The 21,348-nt window shown below is 57.5% G+C and overlaps 10 protein-coding genes across 10 annotated transcripts; 5 read left to right on the top strand and 5 right to left on the bottom strand.

Annotated features, from left to right (window-relative positions):
- Positions 1-470: 470 nt before the first annotated feature.
- Positions 471-996, bottom strand: CGGC5_v001372 (uncharacterized protein; the record flags this gene model as incomplete). Its single annotated transcript, XM_032034411.2, has 3 exons — positions 471-542; positions 741-806; positions 913-996. 3 exons carry the CDS (start codon positions 994-996, stop codon positions 471-473), a joined length of 222 nt encoding a protein of 73 aa, XP_031886381.2.
- Positions 997-3,177: 2,181 nt separating this feature from the next.
- asaE-7 (MFS transporter asaE) lies at positions 3,178-4,664 on the top strand (the record flags this gene model as incomplete). Its single annotated transcript, XM_032034410.1, has 2 exons — positions 3,178-3,534; positions 3,582-4,664. The coding sequence occupies 2 exons, from the start codon at positions 3,178-3,180 to the stop codon at positions 4,662-4,664; spliced, it is 1,440 nt and encodes a 479-aa protein (XP_031886380.1).
- Positions 4,665-4,931: 267 nt separating this feature from the next.
- CGGC5_v001370 (putative vacuolar amino acid transporter YPQ3) lies at positions 4,932-6,108 on the bottom strand (the record flags this gene model as incomplete). The annotated part of the gene is made up of 3 exons (XM_032034409.1): positions 4,932-5,759; positions 5,827-5,992; positions 6,050-6,108. 3 exons carry the CDS (start codon positions 6,106-6,108, stop codon positions 4,932-4,934), a joined length of 1,053 nt encoding a protein of 350 aa, XP_031886379.1.
- Positions 6,109-7,368: 1,260 nt separating this feature from the next.
- Positions 7,369-10,022, top strand: ARL3 (ADP-ribosylation factor-like protein 3; the record flags this gene model as incomplete). Its single annotated transcript, XM_032034408.2, has 4 exons — positions 7,369-7,903; positions 7,954-8,638; positions 9,122-9,369; positions 9,433-10,022. 4 exons carry the CDS (start codon positions 7,369-7,371, stop codon positions 10,020-10,022), a joined length of 2,058 nt encoding a protein of 685 aa, XP_031886378.2.
- A 207-nt stretch (positions 10,023-10,229) lies between these two features.
- On the bottom strand, positions 10,230-11,185 carry rrp45 (Exosome complex component rrp45; the record flags this gene model as incomplete). Its single annotated transcript, XM_032034405.1, has 2 exons — positions 10,230-10,962; positions 11,022-11,185. The coding sequence occupies 2 exons, from the start codon at positions 11,183-11,185 to the stop codon at positions 10,230-10,232; spliced, it is 897 nt and encodes a 298-aa protein (XP_031886342.1).
- Positions 11,186-11,471: 286 nt separating this feature from the next.
- Positions 11,472-12,284, top strand: cwc15 (Pre-mRNA-splicing factor cwc15; the record flags this gene model as incomplete). Its single annotated transcript, XM_032034404.1, has 3 exons — positions 11,472-11,504; positions 11,560-12,177; positions 12,231-12,284. 3 exons carry the CDS (start codon positions 11,472-11,474, stop codon positions 12,282-12,284), a joined length of 705 nt encoding a protein of 234 aa, XP_031886482.1.
- A 118-nt stretch (positions 12,285-12,402) lies between these two features.
- Positions 12,403-12,868, bottom strand: aurZ-0 (Dehydratase aurZ; the record flags this gene model as incomplete). Its single annotated transcript, XM_032034403.1, has 2 exons — positions 12,403-12,642; positions 12,698-12,868. 2 exons carry the CDS (start codon positions 12,866-12,868, stop codon positions 12,403-12,405), a joined length of 411 nt encoding a protein of 136 aa, XP_031886483.1.
- Positions 12,869-13,764: 896 nt separating this feature from the next.
- Positions 13,765-14,568, top strand: rnhA-3 (Ribonuclease H; the record flags this gene model as incomplete). Its single annotated transcript, XM_032034402.1, has 1 exon — positions 13,765-14,568. One exon carries the CDS (start codon positions 13,765-13,767, stop codon positions 14,566-14,568), a length of 804 nt encoding a protein of 267 aa, XP_031886484.1.
- Positions 14,569-15,161: 593 nt separating this feature from the next.
- Positions 15,162-15,976, bottom strand: crp-74 (60S ribosomal protein uL1; the record flags this gene model as incomplete). Its single annotated transcript, XM_032034401.1, has 3 exons — positions 15,162-15,424; positions 15,482-15,785; positions 15,890-15,976. The coding sequence occupies 3 exons, from the start codon at positions 15,974-15,976 to the stop codon at positions 15,162-15,164; spliced, it is 654 nt and encodes a 217-aa protein (XP_031886485.1).
- Positions 15,977-16,518: 542 nt separating this feature from the next.
- Positions 16,519-21,231, top strand: CGGC5_v001363 (Uncharacterized protein; the record flags this gene model as incomplete). Its single annotated transcript, XM_032034400.1, has 3 exons — positions 16,519-16,610; positions 16,684-17,537; positions 17,588-21,231. 3 exons carry the CDS (start codon positions 16,519-16,521, stop codon positions 21,229-21,231), a joined length of 4,590 nt encoding a protein of 1,529 aa, XP_031886486.1.
- Positions 21,232-21,348: the final 117 nt, after the last annotated feature.

Here is a 21,348-nt window from a genome sequence, read left to right as displayed (position 1 = left end):
GCAAACAAAAGATGGCGATAGACAAACGACCTAGACGAGAGTCTCCTCACTTAGAGTCAAGCATGCGTTTGACAGGATAGACGCCGTGTACTACCACCGCCTCCGCGCCGAGGTTCGAGAAGACACAAGAAGCCGAGCGGGCAGCCGTGGATGATGCGCGCCGCGAAGAAAGCTTGAAATACCCAAATACAATTGTTTAGAAACTGTTCTAAAGATTTATACATGATCTTGGTGGCTCATGAAAAAACTCATGGCCTTGGTATATGTGCAAATGCGCCCGTCCCTTTCCGTCCGTGAAATTCATAAGTGCTCACACGAGTCGCCCGCCGCTTGCGCGGATCGGGGTTTCAAGAGCGGTCGTTTCGTGTTCTTCGACGCCGACTCGCATATTCGATCTACAAGAGTGAAGAGTGAGGAGCAGCCGGTCGGTGCCTCGTTGTCACATCTGATCGGGCCGCCGCTGGAGTCGACTAACAGCAGCAGCAGCAACACTCGAGGCATTCGAAGCAGCAGAGGCCAGCGCAGATACCGCAGCAGATGGCCTGCAGCAGGTGAGAGTTGTTTGTTAGCTGTTGAAAATTCCAATGGTGAGTCTCGAGCATCAGCCTCCCCGAACCTACGCGCGACTTGAGGGCGTCGATGTGGTTTTGCGAAAACGACAGGACTTTTACAAGACGTGGTCAAGTTTGGGGAAGTTGATGAGGAGAATCATGGGTTGGGAGCTGGAGGGCTTTGCTTACTCCGCCGTCTGCTTTACCGCCTCGTAGGGACGTTGACTGTTCCATCTTCATGGGCTCTACCAAGCGCTGGTACAAACCGTCAGTGTGGAATTGCTTAGCATCTCAGTTACGGAGCGAAGAGCTGCTCATTCGAGTCCAGAGACCGAAAATCGTGGGTGACGGCGGAACTCACGGGTTGTTCGGAATGGTTCGGCTCCACAATCATCGCCGGCGCAGGCTCCCTTGGCATCTGGTTGTACTCGACCGGACCCGACATTTTGAAAATTACGTATTACACAGAGTGAGACAAATTCGTCCTCGAGTTGTCAAATTCTTCGATGGATGGGAAACACCGGATATTGTATGTCGTCGCGTCGACTCAGACAGAAGAAGACCGGGAATTCTTTCAGCTTCGAAACCAAAGGTGTCGATGTAACGTTGGAAACACGGATCGAAGGTTCAGGCACAACAAGAAAAAAAGGAAGAGAAAACCTCAGACCAAACACGAGGACGTGCGGGAAATCCTTTTTATTAATGAGCAGAAGATTCGAAGACCAGGCCGTAGAACAATCAGAAACCGTGGACCGCGCGCCGCGCGCCGCCCTCGCCAGGTCCGGGGGTCTCTCTGGGCCCCCATCTGCATAACGGAAGGCAGACTGGCTACAGCTGGAAGAAAGCCTTGGCCTGGAAAAAGAGAATTAAAGCTCAGGGCAACTTAATCCGAGCCAGACGAGTGGTCCGAAAAAGAGTGCAAGACCGGGGTGTTGGTACGACATCCGTTGTGTGAATACACGGATTTCAAAGGAAAAGCTGCAAGGATGGACCGGGCTTGCATCAGGCGGCACTTGCAGGTCGTGCTGCGCGTTCCGATGTTTGCTGCGGGTTTGAGGACTACCACAGAAGCTGTTCGGCCGCCAGCCGAGGGCTGTTCACCGTGGGATAGGAAGGTGAAGCGGCTGGCAGCGTGACGCGAGCTCGGGATATCCCTTCATCGAGTCGTGGGCGGCGGTGCGAGACAAGGCTCCTTCGCCTGTCCTCGTGGTGTGCCTGCTGTCGTGGATGGTGGGGGATCCTTGGGGTGGTGTACGTGGTGGGGGGGAATGACCTCAGCGAGGGGTGACGCCAAACGCGGGCATGCGGTCGGCACTGAGTAGTGACAGACGGTGGGAAGGTTGCGTCGGAAGGAAAAGTCTGTTCCTGCCTTGACATCACCTCTTGGGACGAAGATGCCTTTCAGTGCCTGTCCTGAATGGATTCATGCGACAGTGAGAGTGGAAGATGAGACGGTTGATGTTGGCTGCAGGAGGGGTTTGTAGGAATGCGACTAACGGGCTATTTTGAGGCTTACTAGTCTACGTTCATTTACATGCTAATAGTGACGCGGCACACTTGTTTGACGGATATGCTAAGAAAGGGTGCTGTTCGGTGGCAGTTAAAGTAAAGAGATCCCAGTAACCCGCCATGGGCTGACTCGTTCTGCCAACCAATGATCGGGTTATGGACGGGTTCTTTTTTCCTTCTTCTGGGCCCGAATCCGAGCGATCGCCGCTTACAATGATGGGCGATCTGACGTGGTATTACGGGCTGCAGGGTTGCGGCGCCCAGAATATTCTTCAGCCCTTGGTGGGCGATTCAAGAGAGACAATCTGTTGCTCGACTTGGAAGCGACGTGTTTGGAGTTCGAGCGGCTTTCGTCGGGGTTAAGGGAAGGATTCAATTCGAAACCGCCGACTTCAGATGGAGGATCCAATGAAGTCGAGGTTGAGAATGATGCGGTTTGATGAAGTTCGAGCTAGAATAGTATCGAGATTGTAAGATCTCACTTTTCAAACTTGCTTGCCAGACGTCGTATGTAGATTGCCAGGACTTGCACAAGTTGAGCAAGTCGGGTCAAATCAAGACTGGCCGATCGCCCACGTGAAGAGGCATGCGACAGGCGGCATTTTGAATAAGTTATGCCTGCACCAGACTTCAGCTCCGCGAGCGTCTCGTGCGTGCTGCTGCAATAGGTAAGGTAGGCCGGTGCCGCATGCCACGGACCGAGTGGGTCCGAAACCGGAGTCGGACCCGGTAGACTCGGCGATGTCTCCGGTCAGGTGCACCGGCGACACTGCTTACATGCAATTCGAACAAACCTTCTAGAGAGAGAAAAGAGCGACCAGAGGAATCCGACCTGAAAATCTTGGCTGCATGCACCCTTAGCACCAACAAGACCCCTAAAATCTGATGCAGTGGGATTAGCGCGCGCCCTCGGTTGGCTGAACCCCAGGGATCAACAGCCGTCAAGCGGAGGGCGCAGAGTGGGCACCCAATCCGAGCCGATCCCCGCTACCTCTGCAACCCTTCAGACTTTAAAACTCCCACCGGAACGGCTCCCGATCAACTCTGCAGCACTTCTTCAGATTGTCAATTGACAACAAAGTCTTTGCAAGCAACGCCGCCTGAAGAGTCGGAAGCAATGTCAACCTCAGAAACCGAGCTGAGACACCTCCGCGCCGGGGCTGACCCGGACCTGACGGCACCTCTTCCGGCCGCGACCCCGCCTCTTCGGGATCCGTACGCCGCAGAGAGCCCCGAGTCTGGCTCCGGCGTCGACGACAATGTCCAGGACAACCACCGCTCCAGCCAGGAATTTGATTCGCTCCCTCCCGTCGACGGCGGCAAGCAGGCGTGGCTTTTCCTTGCCGCGTGCTTCGCCATCGAGGTGCTCGTATGGGGCTTCCCCTTCGCCTTTGGTGTCTTCCAAAACTACTATTCCACCAACGCCCCCTTCGCCGGGCAACCAAACATCGCCGTCATCGGCACCTGCGCCATGGTATGAATCCGACGAGCCCCGAATGCCCCAGACACTAACCTCCCCAGGGAATCATGTACCTCTCGGGCTTCCTCGTAATCGGCCTCCTCCGCCTCTTCCCCCACCAGAGCCGCCACGCACCCATCGTGGGCCTCTTCATCATGTGCATCGCCCTCGCCATGTCCTCCTTCTCCCAGACCGTGCCCCACCTCATTGTGACTCAGGGCATCTTCTACGCCGTCGGCGGCTCCATCGCCTACCTGCCCTGCATCCTCTACATGGACCAGTGGTTCGTCCGCCGCAAGGGCTTCGCCTACGGCGTCATGTGGTCCGGCACCGGCCTCGGCGGCGTCATCATCCCCCTCCTGCTGGAGTACCTCCTCGGCACCGTTGGCTTCCGCACGACGCTGCGCATCTGGTCCGGCGTCCTCTTCGGCCTCACCGCGCCCCTCGCCTTCTTCATCAAGCCGCGCCTGCCCGTCTCGCAGATGTCGCTCTCGCCCATTCACGCCGCGCCCTTTAAGAACCTCAAGTTCATGCTGAGCCGCCCCTTCGTGCTGCACCAGCTCGCCAACATCGTCGAGGCGCTGGGCTTCTTCCTCCCGGGCATCTACCTGCCCATGTACGCCCAGAGCTCGCTCGGCGCCTCGGCCTTCCCGTCCGCGCTGACGCTGCTCCTCGTCAACGTCGCCTCCGTGTTCGGCTGCATCGGCATGGGCTCGCTCGTCGACCGCTTCTCGGCCCCGTCGTGCATCATGCTCGCCAGCGTGGGCGCCGCGCTCGGCACGTTCCTCATCTGGGGCTTCTCGTCCAGCCTGGGCGTGCTGTACCTCTTCTGCGTCGTGTACGGGCTCTTTGCTGGCGCGTATACGTCGGCGTGGCCCGGCATTATGAAGCAGGTCACCGATCACGAACGTGAAAAGGAGCGCGGCGTCGACTCGAGCATGGTCTTTGGCATGTTGGCTGCCGGGCGTGGCATCGGCAACGTCATCTCGGGACCGCTGAGCGAGGCCTTGATCAGCGGTTCCCCGTGGAAGGGCGAGTTGGCACATGGGTACGGCAGCGGGTACGGCACCTTGATCATCTTCACGGGCGTGACTGCTCTCATGGGCGGAGCGAGCTTCTTCTGGAAGAGAATCGGGTGGTTGTAGAAGGGATAGGTGAATGAGTATGCAAGCTGAATTCGATTCTTTTCTAGAGCAGTCATCAGATGATCTATGTCAAATGATCTACCTCTGCGGACCTGTCCCGTTTTATTTTCCAGATGTGATGACCATTTTTGTTGCGCCGATTGTAACCCCACAATGCAAGACTTCTTTTGTAAAACGATTGCCCCCTTTTCCTTTTCAAAATGCGCCAAAATTACTTCCGTATATGCAATACTCTAAAAACAATTAAATATCAGGGATGTGCCTCGTCTAGGGGTATGACGAGTCACCACGCGCGAGGAGCGGTCGCTGGTCCCAGCGATCCTCGTCGATGCTCTCGTCATCTTCCTCTTCAATGTCGCTGAGCTCGCCGTCGGTGCGGTACATGAAGTACTGCGCAAAGATGCCCATGTCGAGGAACAGGGTGCCCAAGCTGCCGGCCAGCCAGCTGAGGTTGACCAGCATGTAGCGGCCATAGATGCGGTTCGCCTCGGACGGGGAGCACTCGTTCTTGCAGTGGGGCTCAAAGGCAAAGATGCTCAGCACGTAGGTCAGGTTGCCGAGGCAGGCAAAGAGGAAGAAGAGCATGCTGACGCCCTCGGTGGACTTGCGGCGGTAGTTGAGAAGGAGCTGCGGCAGGCGAGAGCCGAGGTACAGGACGGCGCAGAGCCAGCCAAAGATCTGGCCGAGGGTGTTGAACTCCAGGGAATCTTCGTCGCTGTTGCTGTGGTCGGGCTCCTTGTCGGAGTACCCGCGGCTGAGGAACCAGCCGAGGACGCCGGCGGCGCAAACCATGATGATGGCGGTGGTGTTCCAGGCAATCGCCTGCAGAACGGTCGAGGGCCTCGGCGGGGGAGCGGGCGCGGATTCGGGGCGCATTGGCACGGCAGGGGAGAGATGGGACCAGTCGGAGCCTCGGCGCTCACGCTCGATGGCCGACGCGGGCAGGAGGCCGGTCCGCTCGTTCGGCTCGCCGGTGCGGTTGCGCGGCTTCGGGGTCGGGGGAACCACCTCGTCCTTCCAGGTGAAGCCGCGGTAGTAGAAGCATTGTCCCAGCAGAACCATGTCGGCAATCGTGTAGTAGATGGCGAGGATGATCTGGGCAAGGAGTCATAGCGTTAGCCAGGGTCATCGATGCTTGAGGCATGCATGGGCCGTGACTCACCATGGTCGGGAGAACGCCCTGAAGGACGGCGCCCAGGATGTTGAAGACATCGCCAGCCAGCCAGACAATGATGAACTGCAGCGACAGACCGTCGGCACTGCCGCGACGGAAATTTTCGAGGATCTGGGGGGAGAAGACCACAACCCAGCACGCAATTGAGATGGAGCTAGACGCAATCAGGTCAGAGACTGGAAATTTTGGAGGTGGGCGTTTTCAAACTTACCCGCAAATGCCAGAAATGGCCTCAACATCGAGGTTGAGAGGCTCGGTAGGGGGAGCCATGGTGATGCGCAGGTCGGAGGCGTGATGCGACAAAGTGGTACCACAAAGGAGACAACGATATGAGGAAACAAAGGAGAAGAAGAAAAGATCCTGGGGAAGGAAGGGAAGTGATCAATTAGTCTAGTAAAGAAATTGCCGACTCGACATTAGGAACGGAAATAGCAAAAAAGGGGTGTCCTCCTACAAATCCTGGCGATGTCGAGTGGAAAGACTTTTCCATGGACAAGACAATTGCGAAAATGAGTCGAAAAATTGGAAAGCTGCTCCCACTTCCGCTTCGGCGCTCGCTCGCGCCATCGGCGGACACGTGCGCCAGCAGGTATTTCGCCAGCTGCAGCTTAGCGAGGTGCCACGACGTCACCGCTATTGCCCACTGTCGCCGGAAAGGGTCGCCAAAATGCGGGGGAAGAGACGCTAAGACGCGCTGAAACACCCACTTTTGCCAGGTGCTGCTGTGCAGGAATTTAGTGCTCAGCTCGTCCTCCAGTGCTGGACCGGGAACGCCCTGGGCGGTGGGCGGTGAACGATGACTAAGAAATCGGAATTTTCGCCTCGGCAAGATCCCCCAATCCACCGGACCTCGATTTTCTGGGCGATTTCGGGGGCCAAGTCGGAGTGGAGATAAGCTTAAGCACCTCATCTCACTTGACATCTGACTTGTCGCGGGCTGCCATTGGAGCGCCGTCCCTCTGTCACCAGCTCATCCCGGGGTCTCCTCCACTGGATAAAGGCTCGCAATATGTCTGGCTTCTCGCAACAGAGTTGGACCTGATGTGTCGGGCAGTGTTGGCGTCCATCGCTGGCGGGTGTCAGGCCGATGCCGCGACAACTCCGGGTACCTACCTACCTGCCTACCTGCCTACCTGCCTAGGGCGGGCAGGTAATGACCAGTCGATGGCCTGCTCCCGCACGGCTGCTCTGCGCCCACAGGGGATCTCCGGAAGCTCCATTTATCGGAGCTCAGGCGGCGAGTCGTGATTCACCGTCACGGCTCCATCGCATTGCGTCCCCGCCATCCGTGTCTCTTACATCTGATTAATCAGCCGGGACAGCCCGCCGCCACTACACGTCTTGAATATTTGCATTTCCAGGAACACTCCAGGAACACTCCAAGTGATTGCTTGACAGGCTCCAGCCATAATCACTTATCTTGGTCCCGAGAGCTCAAGCCACTCACATTGTCTCCTGCATCGGCGACAACTGTCACACACGCACCCGGAAATCCCGCGATAGCTTCACCGCTGCCCAACCAACCTCGGCATGGGTTCTCAGATCCCCAATCTCCCTGCACCCGTCGACCACCCCGACTCGATGCTGTCCCGGAAATTCGGACGGGAGACCGTCAACTACTTCGCCGGCAGCGCCCTGAACCGTGTTGGCTGGCTGCGGACCGACCACACCTTTATCAGATCCGCGTTCCAGGCCAAGGAGACCAACTTCATGCTCCTCAAGGACCTCAGCCCTTTGACCAGCGCCCCCTCAAAACTCGCATTCGTGTCTTTTGACGATGTCAAGTCTGTGACCTCGGAGGACCCTTTTGGGCCTTCCGAGGAGGACCTTATCAAGAACTACGACTCCTCCGTCTCCCGCCCGCTCATCATCTTCCTCGGCTTGGAGGAGGGCGCCAAGGTCCCGTTTGAGTACAAGGGTCTCCAGGGCCGTCCTTGGTTCGCCGTTGACGTGACCCCTAAAGGCCCGTACGCAGAGGCTGCCAACCAGCTCATCGAGGCTCAGTCTGCCAAGGGCAACAGCTTCCTCCAGGGTACCAGGCATATTACTCTCGAGCCGGATGCTGGTAGGTCATCGTGAGAACCAACACAATCTCCATATGCTAACGCACACCAGCCGGCATCTACGCCCAGGCCAGGTCGCTTGCTGACTGGAACTCCCGCAACAAGTTCTGCGCGGGCTGTGGGCAAACCACCCTGTCGGGAAACACTGGCTACAAGCGCCTGTGTCCTCCCACGGATCTTGCTGGAACCGGGGCTGCGCTTGACAGGCCCGAATGCCCCACGCGCGGCGGTGTCTCCAACATCAGCTTCCCCAGGACAGACCCGACCATGATCGCCGCTGTCGTCTCTGCCGACGGCCAGAAGGTGCTCCTTGGTCGCCAGAAGAGGTGGCCTCCCCACTGGTACAGCACCCTCGCGGGCTTCATCGAGCCGGGCGAGTCCATCGAGGAGTCTGTCCGCCGCGAGGTTTTGGAGGAGAGTGGTGTGAGGGTTGGCAGAGTCGTCATCCACTCGAGCCAGCCGTGGCCGTACCCTGCCAGCTTGATGATTGGAGCCATCGCCCAGGCTCTTCCTGACGGCGAGACCATTGACCTTGGAAACGACCCTGAGCTCGAGGACGCCCAATGGTTCCCTTTTGAGACTGTGAGGGAAGCGCTCAAGACCGGCGTGAGCGGCCTGGGAGAGGCGGCACCCGAGGGATACAAGGAGGGCAGCCTCCGTCTGCCTCCCCCCACGGCCATTGCCAACCGTTTGATGACTGCGGTGATTGAGGGATACGCAACCACCATCCCCAAGATGTGAGGGTGTGATTCGGGCGCCGGCGGGGTTGTAGCGAGCATAGACGATGGATAGAACTGGATGAATAGACGTGAAAGTGTATGTGTGACGAAATGACACCTATATGGTGAGATGTACTGTGAATGCTCTCTTATGGTGACATTTTGAGATAGGTCAGGTCCAGGAGGCGGGGTGTAGACGGCGAAGACGACGGCACGGGCAAGAAAGTTGGCTGAAGTGAAGAGCAATCAACGGTGGCTATCTGGCATGCAGAAATCAGCCGCTCAAGAAACAAGACCTGACATACAGGCCAAACTTTCAACAACGATGCAGAGAACTGTAGTTGAAGCTTCGAACAAGCATCCGTCGATCAGAACATGCGGAGATTTAGATCAGTCGACTCTCCGGGTTCTCACGCATGACGGCGGCATAGGGCTGAAGAGCCGCCAACGCAAAGTCCCCTGAAACCCCTGCACTGCCCCCACCGACGGCGCTACGGACAGCGTGTCAGCGCCGAAGAACAACCAAGCTCCAGCGCCAGCTCCCGTCCCGTCGTGGACGGTAAGCACCATCCACCTCACCTCCATCGTCCCCATCCCTCCCTGCGCCGCCAACGAAGCCTCCGTCGCCGATAACCTGCCACGCCGCCCCGCCAGCCCACGACCGCGCGACGAGCTTGTCCGCAAGCGACCGCTGCCCACCATGTACCACCTCGCAAAGGGCCTCTACCTCCTGGCCACCAGTAAAGAAGGTTCGCGCACTTGAAACGACACGTCGTCTGGCCGGCTCTCGCTAACCCGCTTCCTTTGCGCAGAATACTCCGTCATCCTCCTCGGCCTCGACAACGCCGGCAAGACCACCTTCCACGAGCAGGTCAAGTCGTTCTTCCTGCCCTCGCACCCAGACCCGAAGCTCAAGACCGTCCCGACCGTCGGCCAGAATGTCTCGACCATCACCCTGCCGGACATGTACCTCAAGATCTGGGACGTCGGCGGCCAGCACTCGCTGCGCCGGCTGTGGCAGAGCTACTACGCCTCCGCGCACGCCATCGTCTTCATCATCGACTCGACTGATATCGGCGACGGGAACCTGGAGCACGACAGCTCGGGGCGTCTGGAGGAGTGCCGCCTGGTGCTGGAGGACGTGCTGCAACACTCCGAGACGGAGGGCGTGCCGGTGCTGGTGCTGGCCAACAAGCAGGATCGGGAGGACTGCGTCGAGGTCGTCAGGATCAAGGAGGGGCTGGTGAAGAAGGTGTTTGAGGGCGAGAAGGCGAGCAGCATCCGCGACTCGAGGGTGCTGCCCGTGAGTGCGCTGACGGGGACGGGCGTGAAGGAGGCGGTGGAGTGGGTGAGGTCGCGAGTGAAGTGGAACAAGGAGTCGAGGCCGCCGGTGATGCGGTGATGCTGCGTACGGGGAATGTTCGTTTCGGTTCACGAGGCAATGATGTTTCACAAATCATTAGAGCGGCGTTTCTGGAGTTTGGCCCCAAGAGGAGGACGAGTACCCTACGGGAGAAGATGTTCACTACCAATATTTGATGGTTCCAGAGAGAGCGTATATGGCTGGGTATCATTTTACAATTTTTCTTCTACGTCAGGCATGACAAATCTATGCGTCCACTACTCTGTCATTCTCCGCAGACAACAGCTCCGAGATGAGACCGCCCTTGTCCCTCCGCTTGGCGTCGTCCGCAAGCTTCTCGTCCACCAGCGACGAGAAATCCTTGGCCTTTTGCAGCGCCACGTTGCCGCAGTGCAGCAGCGTCACCGCCTCCACGGGCGTCCCTCCGAGTTTGGAAATCTGGCTAATCTCTCCGTGCTTGTTCAAGCTGACCGTCAGGCTGCTCGCCCGCAGCTGCTCCTCGAGCCAGTTAGCGTCGATGAGGGTGATCTCACCCTCGTCGCCGTAGAAGCTGAAGGTGACGCAGAAGGGGCTGTGCAGCCAGCTCAGGGGCACCGGTTCGCGCTCTGCCGGGGTGAAGATGGTGAGGGCCTCACCCTCGTTGCTGGTGTCGGGCTTGCGGAAGTGACGCAGGGCGGCGATGACGCCGAGACAGGCCGCATCGGTGAGGTTGCCGTCGTGGGAAAGTACGTGGACGTCGGCGCGGACGGACCAGACCTTCTGGCCGGCAACGAGACACAGCGACTCGGTGTCGAGGGCGCCGGACCGGCGGATCGTCTTCTCGAGCAGGCGTGAGAGCAGGACCTCGGCTTCGGTCGGGCGGTTGACCTCAAAGGCCGGCGACGCCATGGGGCTCAGCTCAGTGACGATTTGGAATATGCCCTCAAATGGGCGGTCTGCGTAGGGGACTGTGACTTCTGCTGAGACTTTGACGAGGATTCTGTGAGATTGGTTAGCACATGCCGTTCTTTGCTTCTCAAGAGTTGACCATTTCCGTACGTCGTCTTGCCCAGCTCTACATTGGCCACTCCATACTCATCACCGAAAGTGAGTTGAACTTTTCGGTATTGGTCGAATTCGCGGCTGTCAAGCCTCAAGTTCTCCTTGAGAGCTTGTGTGACGAAGGCCTTCTCATTTGCTGATGGCTCGGCTTCTCTGGGCATTTTGGCGGTTGGACTCTTGCGGTAAAGGGCCAATTCTCACAGTTCAGACTGAGAGCCACTCTGGAGTTACTGGAAGTGTTTACTGAGGTCAATCGTATTAGTGGGGCGCCTGCAAAAATTCTGCCGGGCGGTGGATGCTTTAGCTCACAGTACCCCTGCAGCTGAACCTGGGCCTGTCAGCCACCTGCGCGTGCAGCAGTGCATCTGGAGAAGGTCCCTTTTGCGACCCAGTTTAGCCAACTTCAATCATCAACACGACTTCTACATCTCGACACAGCATTCCAAAATGACCACCGCTCACCGTCCCACCTTCGATCCGGTACGCTCAACCTTTCCATTCGCTCTTTCTTTTGAATACTGACAAATAAATTTAGGCACGAGGCAAAGAAGCCTTGCGCGGTCCGGCCTACCATCAACGCCTCCTTCCGGCGCACACGCAGCTCAAGTTCCGCCAGGCCGGTCAGGGCGGCGAGGCCGACGACGAACCCCGCGATCTCAGAGCCGAGCTCCTCGCCGCCGAGGCAGCTCACTTCGCCAAGAAGAACGGCGGTGCTCCTCCCCCATCCGCTGTCGACGACGACGCGCCTGCCGGTGGCGTGAAGCGCGCTCTGGAGGCGGCATCACAAGCAGATGGCGAGGAAGACTTTGAGACGAAGAGGCGGAGGATATTGGAAGAGTCGCGAGATATAGACGCCGATTCGGAAGACGAAGAGGAGGATGATGATAGCGACAGCGACGAGGGCAGCGATGATGAGGAGGCAGAGTTGCAGCGGGAGATGGAAAAGATCAGGCGCGAGAGGGCGGAGAAGAGGGAGCGCGAGGAGCGAGAGAGGGCCAAGGCGGAGGAGGAGGAAAGGGAGCGGGACATTGCGCTAGGGAACCCGCTGCTGAATAAGCCCGACTTCGCCATGAAGCGACGGTGGGATGACGACGTCGTCTTCAAGAACCAGGCGAGAGGCACCGAGGAGAAGAAGGGCAAGGAGTTCATCAACGTAAGTTTGTTGTGTGGACTGGCATGTGTGCGGCTTTGCTAACTCGATTACAGGATCTCCTCCGCTCAGATTTCCACAAGCGATTCATGAGCAAGTACGTTAGATAGATACCCACCACCGACTTTAGTGACATTCAGTTTCGTTTCGCATCGCATATTCTTCGAATGCGGCTTCGTATCCTGTCGATCTTGGCGCACTCGGTGAATACACCACCAAAATCTGTCACTACAGGATCTTCCTCATATCGCCCCTGGACCTCATCACACCGGCCTTCTTGTCGATAAAGTTCTTCTCGTCGGGTTCGATCACGTTGAGGTAGTAGTCATCCTTGAAAGCGGCTGTGAACACCTCGAAGCTGGGCAGTTCGAAGACGGCGCATCCGTCGAAGCCCTCCAAAGAGTTGGCATCGCGAGACTCGGGTCCTATAGGTGTTGCTCCTTTGTTCATCGCCTGCGCGGCATGGACCTGTGATGGTGGACGTTCTTAGTCGAGGTATTCAACGGGAGTGCGGCGTGTTTACCTGGGTGTAGGAGATGAAGCCATGCTTCTCGGCCCAGGGTCTGACAAGAGGCCCGTGGACATTCTCCCAGTGATGGTAGAACTCCTCCTGCGTCAAGTCCGCTTTGCGCTTGAGAAAGGCTATGCTGCAGACTGTGTTTTGTGGCGTCTCTGTGGCAATTTGGCCGCTCATATTGGTGATGCACGTTGACAGGTGACGCTAGGTCTATCTCTAGACAAGTTGTGCAGTTCAAAACACGATGAACACATTCTGATCGAGAATCTGTGAGTGTTGCTTTACACGTTGAATTCTAATTTAAATAGGCGGGAACCTTCAGGGTGCTGGCCCGGATAACATCAACCGGCAGTGGCTTGGTGCAGGTTGCTATTTGCTCTCCAATGTTGTCGACACGCGCACACACGCAAGTAGTCTTCAGGTCCCTGCAGCTCACAATTGGATTGGGCCCAAAGTACCAGGTCTTCGGAGTAAACTCCGCCAGCGTTGCCCAAATTATTTCTTGCACACATATCACGATGTGATCGATTTCGCGTGGGTTGGACGGTGGAAGCCCGGCCGTTCAACGTGCCCGTTTGCAGCAGCTGTTTGCGGAAGCTTGGGACTGATAAATTGCTACTTCAATCGGAGATGAGACAGAATGACAACGTGGACATATTGCTCCTTCTGCGTCGCTTCAGTATCGGGCGTTACTGCCACAGCTCTCTTCTTTCTCTTGCCTCTCCTTCTTCCTGGTCGCTGTTTCTTTCCCTGCCTAGGCAAGGTAGATACGGAAGGCCGCCACTTCCGATTCCTTGCGCCTGCCTCACTGACCTGACCCTAGATCATTCCTTCCTTTTTTTTCCGTCCGCGTCTCCTTGCACCATCACTCATATATAATCTCAGCTTGACTCGTCAGATGATTTGCCAAATACATCCTCCCTGCCAACGTCAATGTTCTCCCTGAGCTGATTGATTTCAAGAACGAGACTTCCCGACAGCTCCACTTCCCCCTGTCAGAAAGAAAAATTCTACCTCCTCATCAACATCTTTGTGTCTATCACAACCTCCTCAACGCCAAGCGGGGTAACGCCATGTTTTCACCACCGGACATCGACTATCTCGACCTGCCCAATGGGCGGACCATCACCGTCTGCGCGCTTCATCACCAAGTCGTTTGCGGACGCTGCTGCCTCGATTTCAGCTATGAGGTAGAAGATGGCCATGGCGAAGACGAGGAAGAGGGCGAACTCGAGCGTCTGGAACGCAAGTTCCGCCAGGGCCGCTTGATGGACGACTCATCAGACGAAGAGCTCTTCAGCACCGGTATCAACGCCTTGCCCCGTGATGTCACTTTCGACGATGTCGCCAACAGCAAGTACGGACGTAAGCGCGACTTCGCCGCGGAGGGCATCATTGAATCCAAGCCTCTCCGGGGAGGGCCATTCGGAGGAGACTACGACCTCAACAAGAAACCACAGGGTAATGTCAGCACAAAGGCAATACCAAATGTAATCCGCTTCATAAACCGCTACAACAAGTCAGAGGCCCTCATTTACACGGACGGAGCCTGCCTCGACAACGGCGCCGCAAAGGCCCGCGGCGGCTGTGCATTCGTCTTCAAGCCCACTTATTCGGAGAAGGAGTCCGGCGTGATCTCTTTGCGCCTCGAGGACCAGGGCCCGGGTGGCGAGGTTTACCAACACACCAGCAATCGCGCTGAACTGCGTGCCGTCATCGCCGCACTGCGGTTCCGCGAATGGTACGGTGAGGGCTTCAAAAGTATTGTCATCGCTACGGACTCGACCTACGTCGTCAACGGGCGCCACGGACTGGGTGCGTGCATGGATGCGCAAGGACTGGCTTTTGAGCACTGGCGGCCGCGTCAAGAATCGTGACCTGTGGGAGACGCTTCTGCTCAGGATTGAGCAGCTGAAGGCTAGGGGCATGTAGGTTCGGTTCTGGAGAATCCCGCGCCAGTGGAACGGCGAGGCAGATAGGGCGGCCAAGGACGCTGCCGCCAATCTCCCGGTGTCTGAGAAGTTTTGCGACGTCCATGGTATTCTTTGCTAAGAGGCCTTTGGCTGACTGTTGCACCTTGCTGATTGGGGGTGGTCAAAGCAATATTCTTCAAATATTGCGTTCAGCGCAGAAACGAATGGCAGATCGGTTGTGTGGCATGGCTGTTAGCTAGGAAGGGATGTCTCCTGTATGAACTGCTCTGAGCAGCCAAGCCCAAAATGGGGTTAAGCAACCCTGTAACATCAAACATAATTCACATAGTCACGGTTTCTCACAATGTGCCACAAGTGTTTGTTCGGAAAAGGATGTTATATTGGCCGGCTCCTGATCCGAGCGCAGAGCTTCCTATGATTGCCCGTAGTCCTTTCCCATTACTAGGCCAGCGTGCCTCATGCACTCATCACAAGCACGCGAGGACGCAGCCCCAGCGGTACTCTAGCACAGACGCCGTAGAAAACCAACGACGCGCTTAGTAGAGGCGCTTGGGGGGAGACATGGTAGCCTTGATGGTAAGGCTACCGACGTTCTGCCAGCCCTTCTTCAGAAGGGAGACGAGGTAGTTGATGGCCAACATGATGTTACCAACGAGCTCCTCCTGGGTCATGCCAACGTTGCCGACGGCGACACCCATGCAGAGAACCTTCTTCAGCTGGAACTTGATGGTGGACTTGACCTCGTTGATGCGGCCAGTAAGGTCGTCGGAGTGGGAGACGGGGGTGGGGAACTTGCCGGCTGTGAGGAAATGGTTAGCTGCTGTTCGATTGTGGCAAGAGAGGAGACGCGACATACCCTTGGACAGACCAGGACCCAAGAGACGGGGGATCTGCTTGATCAGAGTCTCGGAAGCGACGAAGGCGTCGTACTTGCGAGCGAGCTTCTTGATCAGCTTCTTGTTCTTGTTGAGCTTCTTGAGATCGTCGGCGGACATGGCGTCAACGCCACCGTGCTTGGCACGGTCGATATCGTGCTGGTCACCAAGAATGCAGATGCTCATGTTGGGACGGGGAACGATGGGCAGGCGGACGGTTCCGGAGAAACGCTTGTCACGCTGGGGGTCATAGTTCTTGAGGCCGATCTGGAGCTCGACAGTCTCCTATGGGGGGGTTAGCGGTTGTGGTGACGATTGACGTCGCGCAAGTCTTGGGGTTTTCTCGATTCGAAAAATGTTGCGACGCCGCCCGGGGAGGGAATACTGACAAGGAAGTTGCGCTTCTTGGTCTCGAGGGAGTACTCGAGGAGCTCACCGACCTGAGCGCGGACGTTGGCGACCGTAATTTTCGACATCTTGGCGATATCTCCCAGTAATCTGGTGCTTACGGTAGATGTTGATGGGTTGTTGGGTGATGGATCGAAAAAAAGAAGGACAGGCTGGAGAAAAGTTTGGGCGGGGCGGCGTCGTTTTAATTAGGGCAGAGGGGATGGCCACTTGTGGGTGCGGCCCGTGCGCGTGTCGTTCCAGAAGGCGCAGGCGATTGGCTGAGGGGCCCGCCTCCCGCCTGCCGAATGAGTCTTCGCCGGCCGCTGGCTGCAGTGAGTCGACTGCCCCTCCATGTACCTTGCTGGTAGTGCCCCTCGGTGAAAATTCATTGCATGTCACTCGGCGCGCGGTACAGCATACCATCGCTCTGACGAACTCGTTTTGCGCCGGGCATTTTTATGTAAGACTTCGGTGCGAAAGTCAAAGTACGAAATCAGGTGCATCACCGTCGTACGCCACAGAGACCCTGAGGATCGCGCCAACCCCTGTCACTCATTCGGCCAGTACTTCGCTTCTGTGCCCCTCAGTTCTACTCCATCTCGCCGTGCCCCTCCATGATGAGATCGCGATGAAGCAAGACGCCCCCAAGTACGAGAGTTTTGTCAACCCGAGCGACCTGCTCAAATGGGTCGAGGAGCAGCCGGAGGAGTCATGGACGCCGTAAGAATATTCCAAATAAAGAAATTCCAAAATGTTGTTCTGAGGGTGTAGTTGGTTGACTTTTGCACCCTAGTCTCGCTCAAGACGTGTTTGACCACCTGCTGTCTCTTGCCGCCCAGCCAAAAGGCATCTCTGGGAACTCATGCGTGAAGCTGTGTGGATTCGTCGAGCAAAGCTCCAAGTCCAGTAAGCCCGCCCTGAGAGAATGGGCCTTCTCCAAGGAGCCCAGCTTGGGCCTGTTCAACTTCTTCATCAAGTGGAACGAGACGGAGCAGCACCGGTCCATGAAGCTGGTCCTGGAACTGCTGCCTTCTCTGATCAGGCGCAATCCCGACCCGGCTGTTGCTGAGGTGGTCAAGACGACCGTTCTCGACACCCTCATATCCATCATCGGGCCGCAGTCCACCAAGCCCTTATTGAAGTCGTCATTAAAGGCAATGGACTACTTTGCTGCCAAGGTTTTTACCGTTGAAGATATCGCCGCCAGCTATAGGCGCACGCAGCCTTCTTGCAGTTGGGACTCTGAAATGGCGCTGTGGCAAGACTTTTTCAGCCAGATGCTCGGCTGGATGACGATGCACTACGTTTGCCCCACTGCCGGCAAGTTCATCGTGACCATCTTCCGTGCTTTGCGCCAGAGTTCTCTGAAGAACCCCCAAGCAACGGGCACCGATGGCTTCAGCGTCGTGGCTTGGCTCCGCTGGGTTCAAGCCGCCATTGACGCGACACCCTCTCTTTTGGAGGGTGTCAAGACATACGTTTTCCTTCCCCTGTTCAAGGATGACCGCAAGGATTCTGTCCAGATCCTGCAGCAGATCAACAGCTCATGGTCTGCGTCTGATTCTAGTGCCGAGCTGGATACTCTTGCCCAGCTGAACCTCGCAGTGCTGGAGGTTGGCAAGAAGGTCGGCATGGTTGAGGAGCCTGGTAAGTTGTTTGACCCCTGAGTCTATACGATTGCTCATCATGATCTCCAGGTGCCATCGTCCAAGAGGATTCCTCGTCAGTAGTGTTGGAAGAGGGGGTTCTCCAAAAAGTCCTTTCGCATCCTTCCCATGAGCTGCGTTCACTCGCCCTGTCGCTCATTATTGCGTCCCCTTCCACCACCAGGCCTTACTCTCCCGTAGCTCTCCGTCTGCTGCAGGTTCACTTGCAAACGTACTTTTCAGAGTCGGACGCAAAGTTCCGCATGGAGGTTCTGAGCAAGCTGAAAGACATGTTCAAGCGGAGTCGCGGCGCCATCTTCATCCTGAAGAAGAGTCTCGACCGCGTTAAGGCCATCAAGGCGTTGCCCCCTCCTGCTGACGGGAAGCCCAAACCCGCCCCCAAACCTGCAAAACAGGCCAACCACCGCACCAACATCCTATTCTGGCCCGAGGATAAGCTCACCGAGAGCTTGCAGCAGCATGAAGAGTTCCTGGCTTGGTATCTGCGGTTCCTGCGCTCAGAGCTGATTCCCACTGCGTCCTTCCAACGGCACTTCACCTCGCTGAGGGCAGTCATCTTCATCCTCAAGCTTGAGTTTGACCAGTCCAAGACCTGGGAGACCGAGGACGACGAGAGTCTATTCTTCAACCACTTTGATGGAAGATGGACACGCACACTCCTCGACCTCATCATGGACCCCTTTGACGACGTGCGTGAAGCCAGCACTTCTGTCTTGAAGAGCCTGTTCTCCGACAGTCGCTTCAAGTGCCTCACTGGGACGCAAGGAGTCTCGCCAACATTGGAGGAGTTCCTGGCCAGGGCTGAAGATATTGCCAGAAGAACGGCTCGCGCCGACCACGCCGACGGTGTAGCCCGGACCAACGAGCTCCTCTTCAGATTCTACAGCGACCGAGACGCCCAAATCGCCCACATCGCCAAACTGATTGACCTCCTCGAGACCAAGCTCTCCTTCGCCGAGGGCGACCTTGGCAATGCTGTTCTCGAGGCCCCCGTCCACGGCTACTTTGCCTCTCTCCGCTACATTTGGCAGGCCGCTGTCGAAATGAAGTTCTCCGAGTCCGAAGTCGCGACCATGACAACCCTACAAACCCGCATCGTCAAGTGCTGCGAACGCATCTGGGCCGCCGTCCGAGATATCCTCTGCGACGATTCCCCCGAAGGCCACCTCCCCCAAGAGCTCGAAGACCTCGAAGGTCTCGACACGAAGGACCTTCTCAGCTATAGCTTCCGCGCAATTCACGAGTCGAGCAGTTTGATGCGCGTCATGGTCCTGCCACTCAAATCCAAGCCCCAGCCAGAGACCCTCCGCCCATCGAACTCCCTATTTACGACGGTCGGCACTCTAACATTCACTCAATTGTCCAGCCTTCGCCACCGCGGTGCCTTCAACACAGTCTCGCTCTCCTTTGCGACCTGCTGTCAACTGGTCAAGCACCTTGATGCCTCGGACGACGGATCTCAAAACCTCCTCGATGTCTGGTACGCCGGGACAAAGGAATGCATCTTTGCCCAGGCCTCCACAACTCGTCGCTCGGCAGGCATCCCCGCAATGATCACAGGCATCGTCTCTGCCAACGCCGCGCAACCCTCCTTTGACGACGTGATTTCAGAACTCGTGGCCATCGCCCAGAAGCCTGCTTACGTCTCCGAGATAGACGACACCAAGCTCCCGCAGGTCCATGCCCTCAACTGTCTCAAGGACATATTCAAGTCCTCCTTCATCACCCAGCTCGGCAAATCCGCCCCGCACATCCCGCAGTGCCTCGAGCTCGCAGCGGGCAGTCTCAAGTCGGAAGTCTGGGCGATTCGCAACTGCGGTCTGCTCTTCCTCCGCAGTCTCCTCGACAACCTTTTCGGCACAAACGAGAGCAAGGCAACGCTGGAGGCAGGCTGGGACGGGCGTACAACGCGCCTGCAGTACCACAAGTATCCCATCCTCCCCGACGTCCTCCTCAACCTCCTCCGCTCAGGCCGCGAGGTCATGAAGCCCAGCACGAGCACCATTGCCGCCGAGTCCGTCTTCCCCGCCCTCGACATCATCCGCCGCGCCGGGCCTCCCGACACCTCACGAGACGAGCTCTACGATCTCGTCACTGGCTACCTCGGCAGCCCTGTGTGGCATGTCCGTGAAATGGCAGCCCGCGCTCTTTGCTCGTTCCTCCTCCGCGACGATGACTGGGTGAACGCGGCAGAGAAGATCATCACCGACGCTGTGGCCTCTGACGTCTCAAATCGTAACAACCACCTTCACGGCAGCCTCCTCACCCTCAAGGCCGTCTTCGAGCGCCTCTCCGATGTCTCCCCCCAAAAGTTCTCCGTCGCGGTCCCGCGGCTGACTTCGATCCTCCAAAACCTTGACGCGAACGCTCCTGCATGCTTCTTGTCTACGCCAGACATCCGCGCGGCTTACCTCGAGGTCCAAAACCTCATCTCCAACTTCACCCTCACGATCCCTACGACACCCGCCTCAATCTCTCAGCCGCCGCAAAGCGCCCTCCTCCGTACGCAACTCGCCGTCAATGCAGTGCACACCCACCCCTCCGCCGCCTCCCTCCGCGACACTCTCCTGTCCACAAGCACGACCTCCGTCGAGGCGACAATCACCATCCTGGAAACCCTCTCCAGTGTGCGTCACCCCCGTCTTAACCCAGAGGATGCGGCATCCTACGCAGCCCTCTACACCGACCTCGCCCTCTTGACAACCCACCCCGATCTCCGCGCGGCAGCCCTCACAAACCTCGCCTCAAACATCGACCTCGTCCTGTCCGCAAACCAGTCAACCCTCCTTCCCGCCTCCTCAACCCTCATCACCCTCTGGCAAGACGCAAACACAAAGACGATAAACCCCAACCTATCCAACGCCGTCATCCGCGCCAGCGGGCCCCTGCTGGCGACCCTCGTCCTCCGCGGCGATGCCACCTCGCAATCACTTCTTGGCTGGGGTACAATGATGTCCTCCGCCGGCCACGACTCATCCCCCTTCGACACCCGCATCGCGGCCGCCGCCTCCCTCGCCTCCTTCTTCTCCGTCGTCTCCGCCCCAGACGCAGACGCACCCCGTCTGCCGGCCCTGGTCGCCCTCTACGACGCGCTCAACGACGACGACGACGAGGTCCGCGACATGGCGTGCCTCACAGCAAAGCACATCCTTTCGCAGTCCCTGGCGCCCCTCGACGCAGCGGACAGGCTGCTCAGCCACATGTCGGCAAACTACGCCTCGGCGCCGTCCTTCCACACGTTGGTGGGCTCCCGCATGACGGGCCAGACGACCGCCGAGTTTCAGCTGACAGAGGCTCTCCGCTTCGACGACTCTCTCTTTGCAATCGAAGAGCAGAACCTCTTCGTCGACGAAGTCCGCGAGTCGCGCCGCTGGGCAGCCGTCTTCGAGACCGTCGCCGGCGGCACGGACAACGAGCAGCTGGTGCAGTGGACCTCGGACGGTCTCGCTGCCCTGCTGAAGCTTGCCAAGGAGGAGCACACCGACGACGGACCCCTGGGCTGGGCTTCTGTGCCCGACGTGCACGCCGTCTGCGCGAGAATCATCACATGTGCTGCGGCGCTTGTCAAGACGGGTGTGCAGGTCGAGGGGTTGAGAGAGAAGTTGGTCGAGTTGAAGACCGTGGGTGAGAAGGGACGACTTCACGGTCTCTTGATGGAGATGGCTACGTTGTAGAGAGAAGCAGATATATACCAACAACTTGGATGTAGATTTGATAGACAAAAGTTTGTTTAGACTTCGTGTACAATGTTTTCGAAATTCCAGTTAAAGGAGAGGCTTGGAAAAAGGAAG

Source organism: Colletotrichum fructicola, assembly GCF_000319635.2.
Source record: "Colletotrichum fructicola Nara gc5 chromosome Unknown KSG_Nara_v1_contig01, whole genome shotgun sequence".
NCBI classification, from domain to species: Eukaryota; Fungi; Ascomycota; class Sordariomycetes; order Glomerellales; family Glomerellaceae; genus Colletotrichum; species Colletotrichum fructicola.
The sequence above is the reverse complement of the archived record's forward strand: the minus strand, read 5'-3'. Positions and strand labels throughout refer to the sequence as shown.